The following is a 20865-nucleotide window of genomic DNA, read 5'->3' on the forward strand; positions in this document are numbered from 1 at the left end:
AACAAGTCTATAGATACAGTTATTGTCATTGTTGTGCTGTGATAGGGAGCAACGTAGTAGTAGTAGTAGTAGATACCAGTACTGGTGGACCAGAGGTAATGTCAGATATCACAGAGAAGTTAAGAAATTAGCAACATGATTTGTGTAGAGAAAGCAGTTGTGCTACAGTGGATAGAAGTCCTGTAACAATGTACGTGTGTAGCACAAAGACACAAACACACACTGACAAATCAATGAAAAAAAATTTCATTTCCTCTACTGAAGCCTGGCAGTGGGTACTAATGGGTTAACAGTATTGAAATGGTTACACCGCACACCTGGAATTTCACTCACTTTTTCTGCTCTAGTGGTGCTGGTTATCCTTCGGCCTGACGTGGCCATTGAAACTGCTACTAATGGGTTAACCCCAGGTCAATATAGACTTGTATATTACAACTATAGATACAAAATAGAGACACTAACAGCTCACACAGGAATAAGCTACTGATTAAGAGCTCGTCCTTTTCTGCATTTGACTTACTGCGTGAGTCCAACCAGCATGCTGCTTTACTGCGATGTAGTAACAACACAAGGCCGTGGATACATTCATTTAACCCTGGAGCTCCAGCAGTCACAGGCCCGAGACCCTGCTGCTATTACACAAATAATAAGGACCAATTGCTGGGGCTGGAATTCACATTTATTCTATTTCCTGCGTGTCACGTGACCAGGGGTTAACCCATTAGTACCCACCGCCATGTGAAGTACAGGACATGATATTTTGCTCTCCCAAAGTAGAAACACGGTGCCGCAAAGAAACTCCCGCAGCTTCTAATGTCGTTTGCTACAAAAATGACACTTGACAAAAGTTTTGCAAATTTTTTGGTGAAGTGAAACGGGACAAATTCTCTCATTACTATTTAGTAACAATGTGGAGGGAGGTCTCATGCGTGGGAGTAACACAACCACAGGGTGCTTTGCCTTTCACTCTGTGTCACTTTGTGTGTGTGTAACTTTGTGTGTGTGTGTGTGTGTTAGCTCTTAGCTAGTCCTGTTATATCCCGGGATCATTTCACTTCATCACGTCCCTCTGTCCTTCCAGCCTGTCCTGTTATTGGTCTGTCTCAACCTGTTTTACTAGAATTCTCCATTTTTCTTGAATTGACCCAATATTTGCTGAACGTCACTGTCTCCTGTAGGACTAACATTTCCCATTTGTTGATGCAGAGGGGCAGGAGCTGGTATAGGGGGGCTGACACAAACATATGACTGTACCTGTAGGTTATAGTGATAGTATTTCACTGCTAGTTCTGCTGTTGTAAGTCATTTTGTTACTTGAACTTCTAAAGCTGACAGTTTTCTCAACCTGACTGTCCCTTCTTAACTGTCACCGTTTCTTATAACATTATAAGGCTACAAATGTTATTGCTACTTTTTATTTCTCATCTTTCTATTCAGCCCTCTCCTATTCAGATTCCAGTCTCTTATTCAAGTCACTGCATGGTTGCTAGGGGGATTTGGACCCTAGCAACCAGACTGCTGTAATTACAAACTGGAGAGCTGCTGAATAAAAAGCTAAATAAGTCAAAAACCACAAATAATAAAAAATGAAAACCAATTGCAAATTGTCTCACAATAGCCCTCTCTACATCAAACTAGTAGTTCATTTAAAGGGAAACAACCCCTATAAGAGTTACATCTGTTATTTCATATAAGGGGGTTGTTTATCAATCTTTAGGGTTTTTTCAACTATTTCAGCAATTTCTAATATAAAGTAAAAAAAACCAAAAGCTCTCATGTGAAACTCGGGCTCCAGTAGCCGGTCCTGTACAAGTCACTGGGTCGTAGGCACCCGTTTGAAACCGTTTCTTCTAGATGAGGTTTCAGATGTTTTTCAAACTTGTCAACCCATTAAAAATGATGAATAAAAGATGAATTTAAGGTATTCCTATTTTTATTTTCATTCACTGACGCTCCACGGAGCGATCCTCTTCCGGCTTCTTCTTCTCGCGGCTGCACATGCACATTAGCGTGAAAAGCTGAACGTTAACTAAAAAGTCGCTGTTTCATTCTACTGCGCATGCGTTTGCCCCAGGGAACTTGAGGAAAGAAGAAGGTGGAAGAGGGTCGCTCGGTGGTGCTCACTGGTATAACCCCGGCCGTACAGTTTTCTGCTGATATCCCAGGATTTCCGCTAAGTCAGTACAATCATTGCCCAACATTTTCTACCCCCAAGTGTACAATGACTTTCCTTCTCCTTTAACTGCACTTTCTCCATTTTTTTTGTAAATCTTCTCAACAAATACCCATAAGGTCTCACCAGTGGGATAATGTGACATCATAAGAATCAGGTATTTACTGGTTAAACTTCTGCTCCTGATTCTCTTACCCGGACTAAATACATTCTGCACAAGATACACAAAGCTCTCTCTCAATATATTTACTTTCCATTAGATCAGTAACAATTGTTTGGTGGGAACAAAGCATCGTCCATCAAAGTGTTAGACCCTCAATAACCGCAATGTGAGGAAATGAATGAGACAAATCTTCAACATTATCAGGTTTGTGTGACAAATTCCTCTGTGTGTGTCTCTGTGTGTGTGTGTCTGTGTGTCTGTCTGTGTGTGTGTGTGTCTCTGTGTGTGTGTGTGTGTCTGTGTCCGTCTCTGTGTGTCTGTGTGCGTGTCTGTGTGTCTGTCTGTCTCTGTGTGTCTCTGTGTGTGTGTCTGTGTCCGTCTCTGTGTGTCTGTGTGTGTGTCCGTCTCTGTGTGTGTGTATATATGTGTGTGTATATGTGTGTGTCTCTGTGTGTGTGTGTCTGTGTGCGTCTCTGTGTGTCTTTGTGTGTGTGTGTCTCTGTGTGTAACAAAAGAACTGTTGTCAGAATTAGACTGGGCAGCTAATATACAGGAGAAGGGAGGTTGCAGTCAATCTCTGTGTAGTACCCAGAAAGTGATGAAGTTGTTGACATTTTGTCTAACACTGTGTTTTGCATAAAGATTTCTTTCTCTATCTTTGTGCTTTTGGGGGCAGCAGTGGGGTCAATATCAGAGGATTAGCGAATGCGAGTGCAGCTGATTGGGTGTTGGGGTTACTCTGATGTTACAGAGATAAAGGCAGGAATTGTAGCTGTATCATCTGCTCCCTGCCTCAGCCACATTGTGTATAATGTACATTAGTCCCACATTTATTTATTAAAGGAAACAAGAAGGGGCCAGTCTGCAGCTCCGCCATGTTCCACTGCATCAGACCCTCCCCCTCTGCTGATGTCAGACATGGGCGGAGAATTGCAGACATGACGGGAATGATTGAGAAAGCAACAAGGTGACTGCTGGGGTGCTGTGACACGGGGGGTCACCAATAGGTTCGGCCTGTGCTCCCCCAGTCTGTGCTTATGAAATAAGGAGAAGGTGAGCTTGAGAAAATATCTGAGGATCACTGAATTGAACAGGACCATCCCTTCTTCACCTCCATTGCATAGACAGCCATTCCTAAATGTCGCTGGGTATATGGCGGATAGCGGATCTCATTAAGCTTCTCCCGTCCGTCACTGCGCAGGAGACAAGCGCGTTGGTGACAAAATGTGTCAAAGCTGAACTTGCCGTGGTACTTGCCCATGCCACTGTGCCCTGCGTATAAACACAAAGATCCCTAGTGAGAAGCATTGGTGGCTCTACTTACCCCCCACAATCTCATCCGCACTCCAGCAACACCCTCATTCTTTAGCCAACATGTCATTTGTCTAATTCTAATTCAATCAGGGACATTTTCAGCCAATATTGACGCAACATTCTGTTCATTTCTTTTATAATTGGGGCAAATAAATGAATGTGCCCAGAAATGCTCTATTTTATATACTGAACTCATTGTCCTAGTGTTGAGGTTCAGCAACCCAACAGTAATGATCAAGGCCTTCAAAATTGTCCCAGGAGCTCCCCATCTTGTGTCAGTGGCACTGCACATGCTCAGTGGGCTCTGGGTCTCTATTGAGAAGCAAAGGGGGGCTTGGGAATTAATAAAAAGAGAAAATGAACTTTGTCGTCCATAGAAGCTGCTACACAACTTATTCTTTCATTCTGATACAGCTGCCACGTTATGTGAGAATGAATAAATGACACAAGTGCTTTGCTTCTTTTTGGATCTTTTGTGAATGTTTTGTGTGTTACAGACACAGCCGGCACAGCTCACGGGTGAAACACTTCCAGATTCCCTTCCCTGAATTTATAAACTCGCACCTGTCTATAATAAAGGGGGTTCTGCTGGCCAGGTTTGGGTTGGGAGGGGGAAGGCTAGGGTGCGGGTGGAGGAAACTCGAGTATATAGGTGCCCTACTCCTAACAATATATTGTTTTGCTTTCAGGAAAGGGCAGTGGTGGCTTTACACTTATATAGAAAACCAAAACATGATGCGCAGTATTTGCACTCAGCTCTTTGTGCAGCATTATTTCCCCTTTAACGTGTCATGCCATAATGTTAGAATGGGTTATTAACTGTGTCCATGTTAGAGATATGGCCATGGTCTTGGTGCCCTGAGGTGTGTGAAGATTGATCTTGTGGAAAGCCAGTGTTAAAGGGAAGATGAGGAATGAGAGTAGGGAATGGTCAGATGTGGAGACAAGTAGAAATGCTCTTACCGATTCCTCCGAAGGGCAAGGACATGAGAGTGCTGTGTAACAAGCCGTCATTGGCACAGAACCCTCCGCTGCTCGTTCTCTCCAGAAACTGCTGCACAACCTGTCGTACACAATAGTGCAAATAAACACAATCACACAATCACTTCCTCTGAATTAATCCCTCATTAACTAGCTCATTTCTTAATAAAAACATCTATTTCCAGCTCTTCTTCATTGCATTTCACTTTATTTACCCAATTTACCCAACTTAGAAACATTTCACTCTACATTGGACTTTGTTTCCTGTGTAAGGCCAAAGACATTATTGGGGGGCAATATATGGGGAAGATTTGACACTGAAATAGTATAAACATATGGAATTTCAGTAACATTACACTAACTGGATATAATTCCCGTTGCAATATAAATGCAAGTGTTTATTAGTGCAGAATAAACAAATAACATCAAAACCATTGTATGAAATATAAAAGAAAGCACAAGGCAGTGTCGTCCGTCTGTCTGTATTTCTCATGTCTGACTCTCCCTCCCAACACGTTTCTCACCATTTGGTGCTTCATCAGAGGAGGTGAATATTGGATCAGATCCCTTTTGTACCCTGTTTGGTTACTTAACCCACATTCACATATGATTTCCCCATATCCCAGAGTCACTATGTCATTATTTTACTAGAAGAGGCTACAGCCCTGCCAGGACAACATCACAAATTCTTTTATTATGGGCCAATTAAGAACCAATCAAAGCAGTTTTAAACCTTACATATATCATAACCTGATCATAATAAAAAGCAATAAAAAGAGCCATTTACCTAAAGTCTTTATGGTACACAGAGGAATTAAAAACCAATGAAAGTGCACTCATTTTAGTCACTTTGTTACTATGTTACTATTGTTCTGAAACCCCCTAACATCAAATTTATCACAATAAAGTGCAAAGATGAAGATTAAAGGATATTTTAGCAGCACTCCTACCTGCCAACACATTACATCCACCAATGACATCTAACAAACCCCATAACTGGAAAAAACTTATTCCATTCCATTAACTTTGCAATTGGTCTTTATTTTTTATTATTTGTGTTTTTTTTACTGATTCAGCAGCTCTCCAGTTTGTAATTTCAGCGGTCTGGTTGCTAGGGTCCAAATGACCCCAACAACCGTGCCCTGATTTGAATAAGAGACTGGAATATGAATAAGAGAGGCCTGAATAGAAAGATGAGTAATAAAAATGTGTTTTTTAGATGGGGTCAGTGACCCTCATTTGAAAGCTGGAAAGAGTCAGAAGAAGGAACACAATTTAAAAACTATAAAAAAATAAATAGTGAAGACCAATTAAAATGTTGCTTAGAGATGGCCAGTCTATACATTCTAGTTAAATGACTATAACTAATAATACTAAGAGTTAAAGGGGACCTGTCACCATAGGAAATAATTCCAAATTATTTTCTATCGTGTGTTATTTAAGAAAAATAAATTCATTTTTACATTTTGTTTCCTTTGAAATAGGAATTACACAATCACAGCACGCAGGCAGTAGCCATTTTGTGGACACTGTTGTGTAGCACAAGTTGTGTTGTACCCCAAAATCTTGTGTATGCACCAGAAGGCGGGACCTAATGCCCATAGACAGTGGCCTAAACAATAATGAAGCGTTAGGAGGGAGGGGGAATGTGAGGAGAGCAGTGACATATCGGAAGTGAAAGTAATTGTCTGCCCCGCCTCTATGCCTTAACACTTATAATAATCAGATCCTTCATTTTGGTTTATATTTTTTGTACCACATGTTATTGGCTCACATGGTGACGGTTTATTTTCAATTTTTATTTGTTTGATAAATATAATTCTATTTGGCACCCAAGTCAGTTCTGTGTGTCGGCAGTTGATAAATTGAGTCATTTCAGGTGCCAGTTTAAAGGACACACTCATCCTCACACTGTATTCATTTTTACTTTAGAGTAAAACACTTGCTTGGCTCCTGTGTGATATAGAGAAATACACACAATCCCCTTTTCCCATAAGACAAGTTTTAAAAAATGCCTCAGGTGCCACTGGCCCCAAAACAATTTTAATAAAGGATTTAGAGGAGTACGAGTTTGCACAGAAATACTTACATAGTTACATAGTTACATAGTTACATAGTTACATAGTTACATAGTTACATAGTTACATAGTTATATAGTTAATTCAGATTGAAAATAGACAAAGTTCATCAAGTCCAACCCCTCCAAAGTAAAACCCAGCCCCATACACACACCCCTCCCTACTGTCACATAAATGATATATCCCCATATCTATACTAACTATAGAGTTTAGTATCACAATAGCCTTTGTATTATGTCTGTCCAAGAAATCATCCAAGTCCCTCTTATAGTCATTAACTGAATCATCACCCGGCAGTGCATTCCCCAACCTCACTGTCCTCACTGTGATGAACCCCCTACTTATAGAATTGCTTCTGCAACAGAATCTCAAAGGAGACCATGTTATGATCACTATTCCCTAAATGCCCCTCACCCACACAAATGTTAGAGATGAGTTCAGTATTATTAGTTATTACAGGTACAAAAGAGAGTTATTCCTAGTAGGTTCTTGAACGAGCTGGAATAAAAAGTTGTCATTCAGCATATTTACAAACCTACTAGCTTTTTGTGTCTTAGCAACCCCATTACCCCAGTCAATGTCTGGATAATTGAAGTCACCCATAGTAACAACTTGACCCAGCTGTGAAGCCGCTTGTATGTGCAAGAGTAGCTGGGCTTCATACTCAACACTTATACCAGGTGGTTTATAACATACACCAATGAGAATTCTCTTTGTTACCTTTTGCCCAGTCAAAATCTCTACCCAGAGGGATTCTACACCCTCACCAGTGCCAGTCCCCCCTGTATGAGACTCACCTGGGATTTAGAGGAATACACATAAGTAGCCAGGGATCTCTCACGTCTGTTAATAAACTCTATAGCCATATCTAGGCCACTGATAGTCAAGATTGGCAAAACCGGCCCAAAGATTTCCTCCTGCATCACCGGATCCGACTCTTTAACATCAATCAGAATAGTGGGAGCTGCAAAAGAAGCGGGAGCTTTAATTTAATGGACACACAATTAAGAGCCCATGGTCAAACTCAGGTTCATTTAAAATGTTCCCAAAATGCTCTCCCTGTTATTTACTATACTAGCCAATTGGCACTGAGCTGCCATCTAAATGAACTGGTCAAGCTGTAACTAACTCAAATAACTCAACTGCACTATACAAATACCACTTTGTTGGGTTCAATTGAATATGTCAAGGAAAGGGACAATCTCTCATTTTTTCCATTCAAATTGATTCTGCAATTGTCTCTTCTATAATTCTTCATCCATTTTTATGTACCTAATGTATACTCACTGTGACACGAGTACTGACAGTACCTACAGTATACTCAATGTAAGGCAAGGGGAGTACTGACAGTACTACAGTATACTCAATGTAAGGCAAGGGGAGTACTGACAGTACTACAGTATACTCAATGTAAGGCAAGGGGAGTACTGACAGTACCTACAGTATACTCAATGTAAGGCAAGGGGAGTACTGACAGTACTACAGTATACTCACTGTTAGACGAGGGAAATACTGACAGTACTCATGGAATACTTGAGTGAGACAGGAGACTACAGGTGGTGCCTACATTATAATGATTGTGAATACAGTTGCTTGATACATAATGTACACTAGTGTAGGCTTTGGGAACTGATCTCTGCTAATAATAACACTTACCAATATACTTTTCAGCTTCGTCCGTCTGTCCCCCAAGCACAATGTTGCCGTTGGACAGGAGTGCAGAGACTCTATGGAAATGTCTGTTATTAATGATCCTGCCCAGGTCAGGGGACACTTTGGGATCTTGCCCATAAAATTCCATCACAGTGGCCTTCAGAGCCTCTACCAGTTGATCCCGGGTTTTCTGGGTGCAGAGCACATAATCCGGAGCCAGGCACGTCTGTCCAGCATTGAAGTATCGGGACCAAGATATGCGCCTCGCTGCGTTATTAATGTCACACTCCTCATCCACGTAACACGGGTTCTTCCCCCCCAGTTCCAATGTCACAGGAGTCAAGTGCTTTGCAGCGGCAGCCATAACAATCTTCCCCACATGTGTGTTACCTGCATCATAAACACTGACAATTACCTTCACTTTGTATTTTATTATTAATATTGACTGGGCCTCAAGCTAATGGGCTGGGCTGTATATTCCACCTAAAGCCTTAGCAAATGGACTGGAAGCTGCGTGATACAGTGTGTGCGCCAAGTACTACTTAAATATGCATTCTGGCTAGTACTCCAGTAACAACAAGCCATTTATATATATATTTGTGCCATTCTGGCTAGTACTCCAGTAACAACAAGCCATTTATATATATATTTGTGCCATTCTGGCTAGTACTCCAGTAACAACAAGCCATTTATATATATATTTGTGCCATTCTGGCTAGTACTCCAGTAACAACAAGCCATTTATATATATATATATATTTGTGCCATTCTGGCTAGTACTCCAGTAACAACAAGCCATTTATATATATATATTTGTGCCATTCTGGCTAGTACTCCAGTAACAACAAGCCATTTATATATATATTTGTGCCATTCTGGCTAGTACTCCAGTAACAACAAGCCATTTATATATATATATATATTTGTGCCATTCTGGCTAGTACTCCAGTAACAACAAGCCATTTATATATATATATTTGTGCCATTCTGGCTAGTACTCCCAGTAACAACAAGCCATTTATATATATATTTGTGCCATTCTGGCTAGTACTCCAGTAACAACAAGCCATTTATATATATATTGTGCCATTCTGGCTAGTACTCCAGTAACAACAAGCCATTTATATATATATTTGTGCCATTCTGGCTAGTACTCCAGTAACAACAAGCCATTTATATATATATTTGTGCCATTCTGGCTAGTACTCCAGTAACACAAGCCATTTATATATATATTTGTGCCATTCTGGCTAGTACTCCAGTAACAACAAGCCATTTATATATATATTTGTGCCATTCTGGCTAGTACTCCAGTAACAACAAGCCATTTATATATATATTTGTGCCATTCTGGCTAGTACTCCAGTAACAACAAGCCATTTATATATATTTGTGCCATTCTGGCTAGTACTCCAGTAACAATAAGCCTTTTATATATATATTTGTGCCATTCTAGCTAGTACTCCAGTAACAACAAGCCATTTATATATATATTTGTGCCATTCTGGCTAGTACTCCAGTAACAACAAGCCATTTATATACATTTGTGCCATTCTGGCTAGTACTCCAGTAACAACAAGCCTTTTATATATATATTTGTGCCATTCTGGCTAGTACTCCAGTAACAACAAGCCATTTATATATATATTTGTGCCATTCTGGCTAGTACTCCAGTAACAACAAGCCATTTATATATATATTTGTGCCATTCTGGCTAGTACTCCAGTAACAACAAGCCATTTATATATATATTGTGCCATTCTGGCTAGTACTCCAGTAACAACAAGCCATTTATATATATATTTGTGCCATTCTGGCTAGTACTCCAGTAACAACAAGCCATTTATATATATATTTGTGCCATTCTGGCTAGTACTCCAGTAACAACAAGCCATTTATATATATATTTGTGCCATTCTGGCTAGTACTCCAGTAACAACAAGCCATTTATATATATATATATATATATATATTTGTGCCATTCTGGCTAGTACTCCAGTAACAACAAGCCATTTATATATATATATATTTGTGCCATTCTGGCTAGTACTCCAGTAACAACAAGCCATTTATATATATATTTGTGCCATTCTGGCTAGTACTCCAGTAACAACAAGCCATTTATATATATATTTGTGCCATTCTGGCTAGTACTCCAGTAACAACAAGCCATTTATATATATATTTGTGCCATTCTGGCTAGTACTCCCAGTAACAACAAGCCATTTATATATATATTTGTGCCATTCTGGCTAGTACTCCAGTAACAACAAGCCATTTATATATATATATTTGTGCCATTCTGGCTAGTACTCCAGTAACAACAAGCCATTTATATATATATTTGTGCCATTCTGGCTAGTACTCCAGTAACAACAAGCCATTTATATATATATTTGTGCCATTCTGGCTAGTACTCCAGTAACAACAAGCCTTTTATATATATATTTGTGCCATTCTGGCTAGTACTCCAGTAACAACAAGCCTTTTATATATATATATTTGTGCCATTCTGGCTAGTACTCCAGTAACAACAAGCCTTTTATATATATATTTGTGCCATTCTGGCTAGTACTCAAGTAACAACAAGCCTTTTATATATATATATATATATATATATATTTGTGCAATTCTGGCTAGTACTCCAGTAACAACAAGCATTTTATATATATATATTTGTGCCATTCTGGCTAGTACTCCAGTAACAACAAGCCTTTTATATATATATTTGTGCCATTCTGGCTAGTACTCCAGTAACAACAAGCCTTTTATATATATTTGTGCCATTCTGGCTAGTACTCCAGTAACAACAAGCCTTTTATATATATATATTTGTGCCATTCTGGCTAGTACTCCAGTAACAACAAGCCATTTATATATATATTTGTGCCATTGTGGCTAGTACTCCAGTAACAACAAGCCATTTATATATATATTTGTGCCATTCTGGCTAGTACTCCAGTAACAACAAGCCTTTTATATATATATTTGTGCCATTCTGGCTAGTACTTCCAGTAACAACAAGCCTTTTATATATATATATATATTTGTGCAATTCTGGCTAGTACTCCAGTAACAACAAGCCTTTTATATATATATTTGTGCCATTCTGGCTAGTACTCCAGTAACAACAAGCCTTTTATATATATATTTGTGCCATTCTGGCTAGTACTCCAGTAACAACAAGCCTTTTATATATATTTGTGCCATTCTGGCTAGTACTCCAGTAACAACAAGCCTTTTATATTATAATATTTGTGCCATTTCTGGCTAGTACTGCCAGTAACAACAAGCCTTTATATATATATATTTGTGCCCATTCTGGCTAGTACTCCAGTAACAACAAGCCTTTATATATATATTTGTGCCATTCTGGCTAGTACTCCCAGTAACAACAAGCCTTTTATATATATATTTGTGCCATTCTGGCTAGTACTCCAGTAACAACAAGCTTTTAATATATATATTTGTGCCATTCTGGCTAGTACTCCAGTAACAACAAGCCTTTTATATATATTTGTGCCATTCTGGCTAGTACTCCAGTACAACAGCCTTTTATATATATATTTGTGCCATTCTGGCTAGTACTCCAGTAACAACAAGCCTTTTATATATATATATATTTGTGCCATTCTGGCTAGTACTCCAGTAACAACAAGCCTTTTATATTATATATATATATTTGTGCCATTCTGCCTAGTACTCCAGTAACAACAAGCCATTTATATATATATTTTGTGCCATTCTGGCTAGTACTCCCAGTAACAACAAGCCTTTTATTATATATTTGTGCCATTCTGGCTAGTACTCAGTAACAACAAGCCATTTATATATATTTGTGCCATTCTGGCTAGTACTCCAGTAACAACAAGCCTTTTATATATATTTGTGCCATTCTGGCTAGTACTTCCCAGTAAACAACAAGCCATTTTGTATATATTTGTGCCATTCTGGCTAGTACTCCAGTAAACAACAAGCCTTTATATATATATTTGTGCCATTCTGGCTAGTACTCCAGTAACAACAAGCCATTTATGTATATATTGTGCCATTCTGGCTAAGTATCTCCAGTAACAACAAGCCATTTATATATATTTGTGCCATTCTGGCTAGTACTCCAGTAACAACAAGCCTTTTATATATATTTGTGCCATTCGGCTAGTACTTCAGTAACAAACAAGCCATTTATATATATTTGTGCCATTCTGCTAGTACTCCAGTAACAACAAGCCATTTTATATATATTTGTGCCATTCTGGCTAGTACTTCCAGTACAACAAGCCATTTATATATATTTGTGCCATTCTGGCTAGTACTCCAGTAACAACAAGCCATTTATATATATTTGTGCCATTCTGGCTAGTACTTCAGTAACAACAAGCAATTTATATATATTTGTGCCATTCTGGCTAGTACTCCAGTAACAACAAGCCTTTTATATATATTTGTGCCATTCTGGCTAGTACTCCATTAACAACAAGCCTTTTATATATATATATATTTGTGCCATTCTGGCTAGTACTCCAGTAACAACAAGTCATTTATATATATTTTGCCATTCTGGCTAGTACTCCAGTAACAATAAGCAATGAGTAGTTACCAATGGCAACCACTGCTGATAACTGTAGTGATGAGCAAAATCATTCTCCAAGTTTCGCAGCAAAAATGACGCCCATAGACTTCAATGGGTGAAAGAAAATTGTCATGTGTCAAATAAATGTTGTTGCCCCTAGACTTGCAATGTATTTTGACATTGGACTGACTATTGTGTATTTAGTAATTTCACTGGGAAAGGGAAGATATTTCTGCCTCCCACACGCCGGTCCAGTCATTGAACAGGAGCCCATTGTTCCAAATCAGCAGTAACTGAGTCCTATTGAAATGCTGCTCTGGGGTCTCGCATACAAATAATACTATATTATACACATTCCATATTTCATCTACACACATAGGACATGTCTTATATACACATGGACACACACACCAGTTGCTCATATACACATAAAGCTGAATATATATTATACACACTATATTGTATATGCAAAGAGTATTATGCACACTGGCTTACACACATCATTCTGCTAGTAAACAAAAGTGAGCTGAAAATATATAGTGCCAAAAACACAGAAAATGAAGATAAGTTCCCTGACTCTTTTGTATTTCACACACACAAAGGAACACAATAAAATGATGAACAAAAAATAAAAGGTGTAAAGTTTGCTCCTGGTCTTGTAAACCATAGTAACTGATCAGCAGCTGCCATTTACTGGGAGGCTTTTTGGGTCACCAGACAGAGAAACTTTCACCTTTGATTAAAATGACTGTGTAGTATCCCTACCAGAGTGTACTCCCCTATTTTGTCCCCCAGAAAAGTAAAGCCGGCCATACACTGCCAGATCTGCACATTTTGCAGGGTCATAAAACAAGCGTTTTTGGATCCAGTTTGTTCGCCCACTTGTTGGACATTAAAGTTGCTTGGAAATAGACATTAGGAAATAGCTGGTTGCATGCTGGGGTCCTCTAATGACCAAATAGAGGTATAGCCTCAAAAATGGAGGCCATGTGGGGACTTTTATGATACTTTTTAATATGGATCAATAAACATTATTTTTATTATGATGTGCATGCTTTTGGGATTTTTGTGAATTTTTGACACCCACTTGTTGGGCCAAACCCGAGCTGATCTGAACTTTGGCCCAGGGGGTCAATGATCTAATCATATAGAAGGGCCTACAGGCCCAATGGATGAGGACCACATCAACAGGCTGATGAAGTCCTTGTTGGACAGGAAAATCAAACCTGCCCAATTGATAGCTGGCTGATATCAGATATTGGCCCATGTACAAGTCCAGAAAGACTGAGTCAGTTGCTCTTATTGGCCCTTGTATGTCCACCTTAAGTGGAGGACGAACCAAGCTGCAAGAACATAATTTCCCTGGCACAGGGCAGTGAGAGATCTCAAGGTAGCCCACTGCTCCTGTAGATCCTTTATGGAAGAAGCCCCACTGCTGATGTAGAACCTGTATTGTTGCTTCTAAGATCCAATTTGAAACAAAATACAAGTGATCTGCACAGAGTATTTGAAGAAGTAAATGCTCTAGCACAGTCTTTTTGATCTTCAAAAGAAAAGGTTTGAAGGTGATCTTTGTCCAAAGCCAAGAGCAGTGTAGGCTTTAGGCACAGACTAAACAGGGTGAAGGATCCCTTGAATAAAGATGGAGGACTCATAGCTTGTTCCTCTACAATCATAAGGCATATAAGCCTAGGGAGCCAAAGAACCACAAATTCTACCAAGGAAAATATGTGCTCTTACCAACCCACTCTGCTCTATCAAACCCCCCTGTTAGACACATGCACATCAAGGTTTTTTTATATATATATTATCTATTTATTATAGGAATGTGAAGCAGAGTGTAACATTTTCATGTTAAAAGCTGTGTTAAAACTGGTGTAAAAATATTAACTTTTTACTTTTCTTTGCCTTGGGCTCCCCAGCTCTGAGGTGGTGACAAATATCGGTGTCATTTCTGGAGTAAATCCAAATTGTTACCTTCATAAACATCAGCAATTGTAACATTAAAATGGATTTTTTCCTAAAAATTATAGATATGGTAATCGAGTAACAGATTGGAAAACGGCACTTTGATTTGACACCACTTTTTATGCTAAAACATTGACACAGTTTGATAAATATGCCCCTATATATATAAAGCTTGTCCATGGACATTTACTATGTATTTCTAACGTGTTACCTGTAAAGAAAATATAATCAAATTTGTTCTCCAGCAGCCGAGAAGTATCATCTGCTCCAGCACAGATCACCGCAAAACAGTCCTGTAATATACACACAAGGAACATGTGAGCCAGACTATGTCATACACTATATACTATACTATATACTATTTACTACATATACTATTTACTACATATACTATACATCCCCGTGAGTTGTGGCACCAGAGACTCACATGATCTGATACAACTAAGTGGGTTCCTGTGCCTCTAATCTTACTCTAAATCCCAAGGACTTGCAAGTCCCAGCATAACAAACTAATGACTGAGGGGCTGAGCCTCCACCATAAGCTGTTGTAATATATATATTTTATTATTAATTTATTTATTTTTAATTCATACAACTCTTTTGTTTATTCCAATAAAAGAAGAGGGTGGGCAGTTCACCGGTTGCTTTTATACCCAGATTTTCCCGCTTTACCACTGTCACTGGGTATTACAAAAGTGCCTGCCAATGATCTCCAACCTGCGCAGGTCAGCTGACCAAACTGTTTGTTTCTTTAGCCTATCAGCTGTTGCTGTGACACATGACCAACCAGGTAGAAGTCATGTGCAGCCCATGCCCAGAATGACCCAAGGGCACCCCACGTTCCATTCTCATGTTTTGTATTGTTGATTTATAACAATACACTGACGTCCCCCCTCTCTACTTTAAAGGGGGAACTATCGCGAAAATGAAAATGTAAGATAAGCTTCTGCATACTGAAATAAGAAACGTTCTAAATACAATCAATTATAAATTCTGCATCATTTCTGAAAGAATCAAGTTTCTCTTCACTGTCCCTCTCTCAGCATCTGTTTCTCTTCATTCTCTCTTCATGCAGCAGTTGGGTGTCAGATATTCACTGACAGTTACATCCAATATATCTTATAGGGGGGCTCCTTTTGCCTAGAAGATGTATTAGAGGTCACTCTATTAAACTCACCAGACATCCTGTCTCTCTACATGCAGAATTTGTGCAAAAGGCAGTTATTTTGTTAGATTTTGTTTGTACTGGAATCAGTTATTTGAGTGAGCTCTAATACATCTGCTAGGAAAGGAGCCCCCCTATAAGATATATTGGATGTAACTGTCAGTGAATATCTGACACCCAACTGCTGCATGAAGAGAGAATGAAGAGAAACAGATGCTGAGAGAGGAATAGTGAACTTAAACTTCATTATTCCAGATAAAATGCAGAATATTTAATTGATTGTATTTAGAAAGTTTCTTATTTCAGTGTGATGAAGCTTATATTAAATTTTCATTTACACAATAGTTTTCCTTTAAACACTATGAGAGGGGGACAAACAAACCCTAAGAGACTTTAGAGGCTTGGACCCTTAACCCTAATATCATAGAAATAGAATGAAAGCTGTTATAAGTTGGTACCAGCTTGGCCATTCAGTTATGATTGTTCCCAGTTGGTACTTTCCTCCATGATGTAAATGTAACTCATCTTTGTACCTAAATTCCCCATGTATAACTGACAGATTTTTAACCAAGGTTTCTCTTCTGCTTTAGCTTCCCTTGTCATCCTAGTTCTTTAGTATTCCATTGTACATCTTGTACCTTAGTTTTTACTCATACATGTCACCAAGATTTCTTTCCATCTTTGGTTCCTCTTGCACATCTAACCTGCATGGTACCTAAGGTAACCCTTGTAGACCTCGTTGTAGGCCTTGTACATCTGACCAAACTTTGTTCCTCAGGTTCAGCTGGCACATCTAATCAGCAGTGCAGCAGTTCTTCTTAAATGATCCACCCTCAGCCCATTTAGTATTTCATAAGTGACAAACCTTGTCTAGATAGCGGGGAAGATGATCAGCCAGGAGTCTCTCAGTGTGCTGACTTATCTCTGATGGCTTAATAATCACACAGTTGCCTAGTACAAAACACAAGAAAGCATTCTAAAACTGCAGGAAAAGCAATCATCTACTACACCCAAATGAGCAGGGGGTCTTTACTTTAATAACTACAATGCACTGTACCAACAATATAAGGGATGTCAATATCAAGGGATGCTCCAATTTATTTTAATTGCTCCAGTATTATTCACTGGTGTGCCATTGTATATCTGTGTTCTAGAGTCCTGCATCGGGTGTATACCCACAGGTACCTGCTAAATATCTGCAAGGTGGTGGGACTCACATGTGGATCAGACTGGGGGTAAGTGGGTGCTGGTCAGACTTGGGCTAAATGTGTATGGGTCTGCCAAACTAGATCTGCACATGTCTCTAGTGTGTTAACAATAATATGGATGATTGTCTGATAAGATAATAGAAGAGGTTGCGTTTTTTTTGTGGGAATAAATGTTTGTGTAACCCATATACACAGAGGAGGAGTGGAAATTAGCTGCATCAGTAGTGACACAAAGCCCCAGGGCCAGATCTAGGGGTAAGAAGAAGAGGGTGCAAAGGTGAAGAGGGTGCTGAGGATGTACCTCTTTTGTCTGCCAACCCCTGTACCAGGCCCAGGTAGGAAGCCATTTAAGGAGTATTATGAAATGAGAGAAGAAATGTAGAATCAAACAAGCTTTATTACTGAAACTACATAACTATATACTGAGGAAGCAGCCACTGTGTGCATTGAAGATGGGGCACCAGATGTAGGGCACCAGATGGAGGGCAGCAGATGGAGGGCACCAGATGCAGGGCACCAGATGGAGGGCACTAGATGGAGGGCACCAGTGGGGTGAATGAGCCTGGATCCAGACCTGAGCTCTGATAAGAACTTAATCCCCATGACATTGCTATAACTAAGTTGTACTTACCAGCAGCTATTGCCCCAACAAGGGGAAGAAGTGTGAGATGGACAGGATAGTTCCATGGTCCAATAATGAGAACCACACCAAATGGGTCTTTCCGTATAAAGGCAGTGTCGAATGTTGTGGCCTGTAGAAAGCAGAAGAGGAATTGCATTTATATAATATTTAAAGAAGAGCTATAACCAAATCAAATGAATATGGCGTAAAGGGTTTACCATATGCATGGAGCTTATGCATTTATTTCCCAAATCATTGAATCAAACACATAGAAAATCCTCACGGTGCATTAGTGATTTGTATTACTTATATAATGCATTCTGCAGACTGTGTTTCCATTCAGGATAAATGCAGCAAATCAAGGATTTAAGAAATTGGGGATTCATATTTGGCCCAATCCATAGCGTTTAGCCAAACCAAATCTGTATCCTTAAAAGTTATGTGCAAAACTGTACAGCCCCAAAAGCACAAAATCTACAGCAAAGTCTCCAACAGGGTATCTGGCGTCCTCCATCCAGTTCATTGAGGCTTTGTCCTTATTTTATCCCTAAAAATAAACAGTATTGTACAAAAAGATGTGTTATCTTGTTCTCTTGCACATCTCACACTGGGAGGCATATGTGTGTTAGAGGAATAACAGAATTAAAGAGCAAATCTCAGAGGCTACACCTCCCGTATAATGACTCACTGTACATTCAGTTTCCTTTGTGTGTTTAAGCCTGAGTGGCACAAGTGGGAGATCCTTACAAAGACAAGTAACCCTTCTACTCACAGAGACCCCCCTAAATACAGTTCTGGGTTATCTGTCTCTGTAAGGATCTCCCAGTGGGCTGTGGGCATGTAATGAGCAGCAGGACTGACTGGAGACTCAGGGGGAGGCCAGGAGGCTGACTGGAGGCAGACTGATCTCAGTCTATTTGGGCTGGGGAATTATAATGAAATGGGATGTAAGTAAGGGAGGAATTGGTTCTCCTCTTATACTTGTGATATGGATTTAATATTACAATATTGATGTATAGGGCCTTCCTCACCTTCTTGTACCGGTATTGACTGTGATGTTTGTTACTCCATATATTCTATATATGTAATTCATGTGATGTAGTTGTATAATCACATTTACTTTACAGTGCTACACAATATGTTGGCACTATAGAAATACATGTTAATAATAATAATAATAATAATAATAAATAATGTATGCTTTAGTGCTCAGATAATCTTATTATACATTTAATTCAATTGGTTGCTCTGCTAATGTAAATATCATTTTGGGTCTTACATGTTGTTAAGGACAAGGAAAGGCAAAGTAGAAATACTGGCCAACTAATGGTGCTGGAACATGAGGAGGTAACTTGATGTCCAATTTCTTCTAAATTTCCCCCTCAGCTCTAGTGGAACCCACCTTGTGTCTCCAAGTACTTTTTACTTATTCCTAGAATTTGACTTCAGCTCCAAGCCTGCCCACAAATGAAAGAACCTGGATTTTACTACACATAGCTGCACTTGGAAGAAATTGCCATCTTGGCTTTGACAGTAGGGGGCACATTTACTAAGCTCGAGTGAAGGATTCGAACTGAAACAACTTTGAATTACAAAGTTTTTTTTTGGGTACTTTGACCATCGAATTGGCTACTTCGACTTTCGACTACGACTTCAATTCGAACGATTCAAACTAAAAATCGTTCGACAATTCGACCATTCGATAGTCTAAGTACTGTCTCTTTAAAAAAAACTTCGACTACCTACTTCGGCACTTTAAACCTACCGAGCACCAATGTTAGACTATAGGGACCTTCCCCATGACCTTTCTAAGCCTTTTTTGATCGAAGGAAAATCGTTCGATCGATGGATTAAAATCCTTCGAATCATTTTTCCTTCGATCGTTCGATCGAAGTATTTGCAGTAAATCCTTCGACTTTGATATTCGAAGTCGAAGGATTTTACTTCGATGGTCGAATATCGAGGGTTAATTAACCCTGGATATTCAACCCTTAGTAAATGGGCCTCTAGATGTTAATGTAAAAGCAGTTTTCCAGGAAACTTCCATTATCAGAACAAGGAGTTACCTGTTACTAGTAAGTCCTACATCTGCTGTGGGGACCATAAGTCTAATTACTGTATGTGAGAAAACCCGTTCAACAGGAATTGGGCAAGTTGGGGTTTGACCTCCCCCATGTTATCAGTTGGGAGGGGAGCTGTGGTGGCAGATTATAAAAACGTGGATAAAAAGAACACTGGAGAGTGCTGGGAGGGAGCCGGAGACAGTCTGGGAGCAAGATGGGAGCAAGAGACATCCGATTAGCCAGAGAGCGATGAATAATAACAATGTAGAATTAGAGAACATTTGTAAATATTGTAACTATTGTTTTAGTCTAGTTCAATTGTTTAATTGCCATAATGGTCCCTTGGTTAAATATTCAATAGTAGTAAAATTCATTTTACTATACACTTATTGGTGTGGATTCTTTGTCTGCTTGCTCAAAAGAACCCTAACCCTAGTAAGTGGGTGGATATATTATTATTATTATCAATATACATATATTAGAAGGTTACACACCGCAGGGTCTATCCTTATACCCCCGATGCTATTGTGTCACCATTGACCCAGGACTGAACCAAGATTAATTGCGGGGGACAATTGTGATGTCAGAGGATCCATAAAGTGTTCAGAGATACAGGGACCCATTTGGAATTCTGGTACTTCTAAAAGCCAGAACATTTTGTGAAGAATAATAATGCATTTGGGAAGGGGCTAAATGGGGCAGTCATTGGAGTCTAGATTTGGTCCTTTGGTAATCCACCTTTAAACTTTACCCCCAAAATGAATACTAGAGCAGAATTCTGCACTGAAATCCATTTCTCAAAAGAGCAAACAGATTTTTTTTTATATTCAATTTTGAATCTGACATGGGGCTAGACATTTTGTCAATTTCCCAGCTGCCCCTGGTCATGTGACTTGTGCCTGCA

At 39.3% G+C, this 20865-nt stretch overlaps 1 protein-coding gene across 2 annotated transcripts in view; it reads right to left on the reverse strand.

Annotated features, from left to right (window-relative positions):
- Window positions 1-2759: 2759 nt before the first annotated feature.
- The window catches only part of aldh3b2.L (aldehyde dehydrogenase 3 family member B2 L homeolog), a 56593-nt gene continuing 38487 nt past the window's right edge, over window positions 2760-20865 (reverse strand). For both annotated transcript variants that reach the window (XM_041587424.1, XM_018253925.2), the window contains exons 4-10: window positions 17908-18028; window positions 16934-17019; window positions 15115-15196; window positions 8366-8752; window positions 7507-7673; window positions 4614-4713; window positions 2760-3608 (exon numbers count right to left, since the gene is read on the reverse strand). In XM_041587424.1, coding sequence (XP_041443358.1) covers window positions 3415-3608; window positions 4614-4713; window positions 7507-7673; window positions 8366-8752; window positions 15115-15196; window positions 16934-17019; window positions 17908-18028 — 1137 coding nt within the window. In that variant the 3' untranslated portion in view covers window positions 2760-3414. The remainder of the gene's footprint in view (window positions 3609-4613; window positions 4714-7506; window positions 7674-8365; window positions 8753-15114; window positions 15197-16933; window positions 17020-17907; window positions 18029-20865) is intronic.

Source organism: Xenopus laevis, chromosome 3L (assembly GCF_017654675.1).
Source record: "Xenopus laevis strain J_2021 chromosome 3L, Xenopus_laevis_v10.1, whole genome shotgun sequence".
NCBI classification, from domain to species: Eukaryota; Metazoa; Chordata; class Amphibia; order Anura; family Pipidae; genus Xenopus; species Xenopus laevis.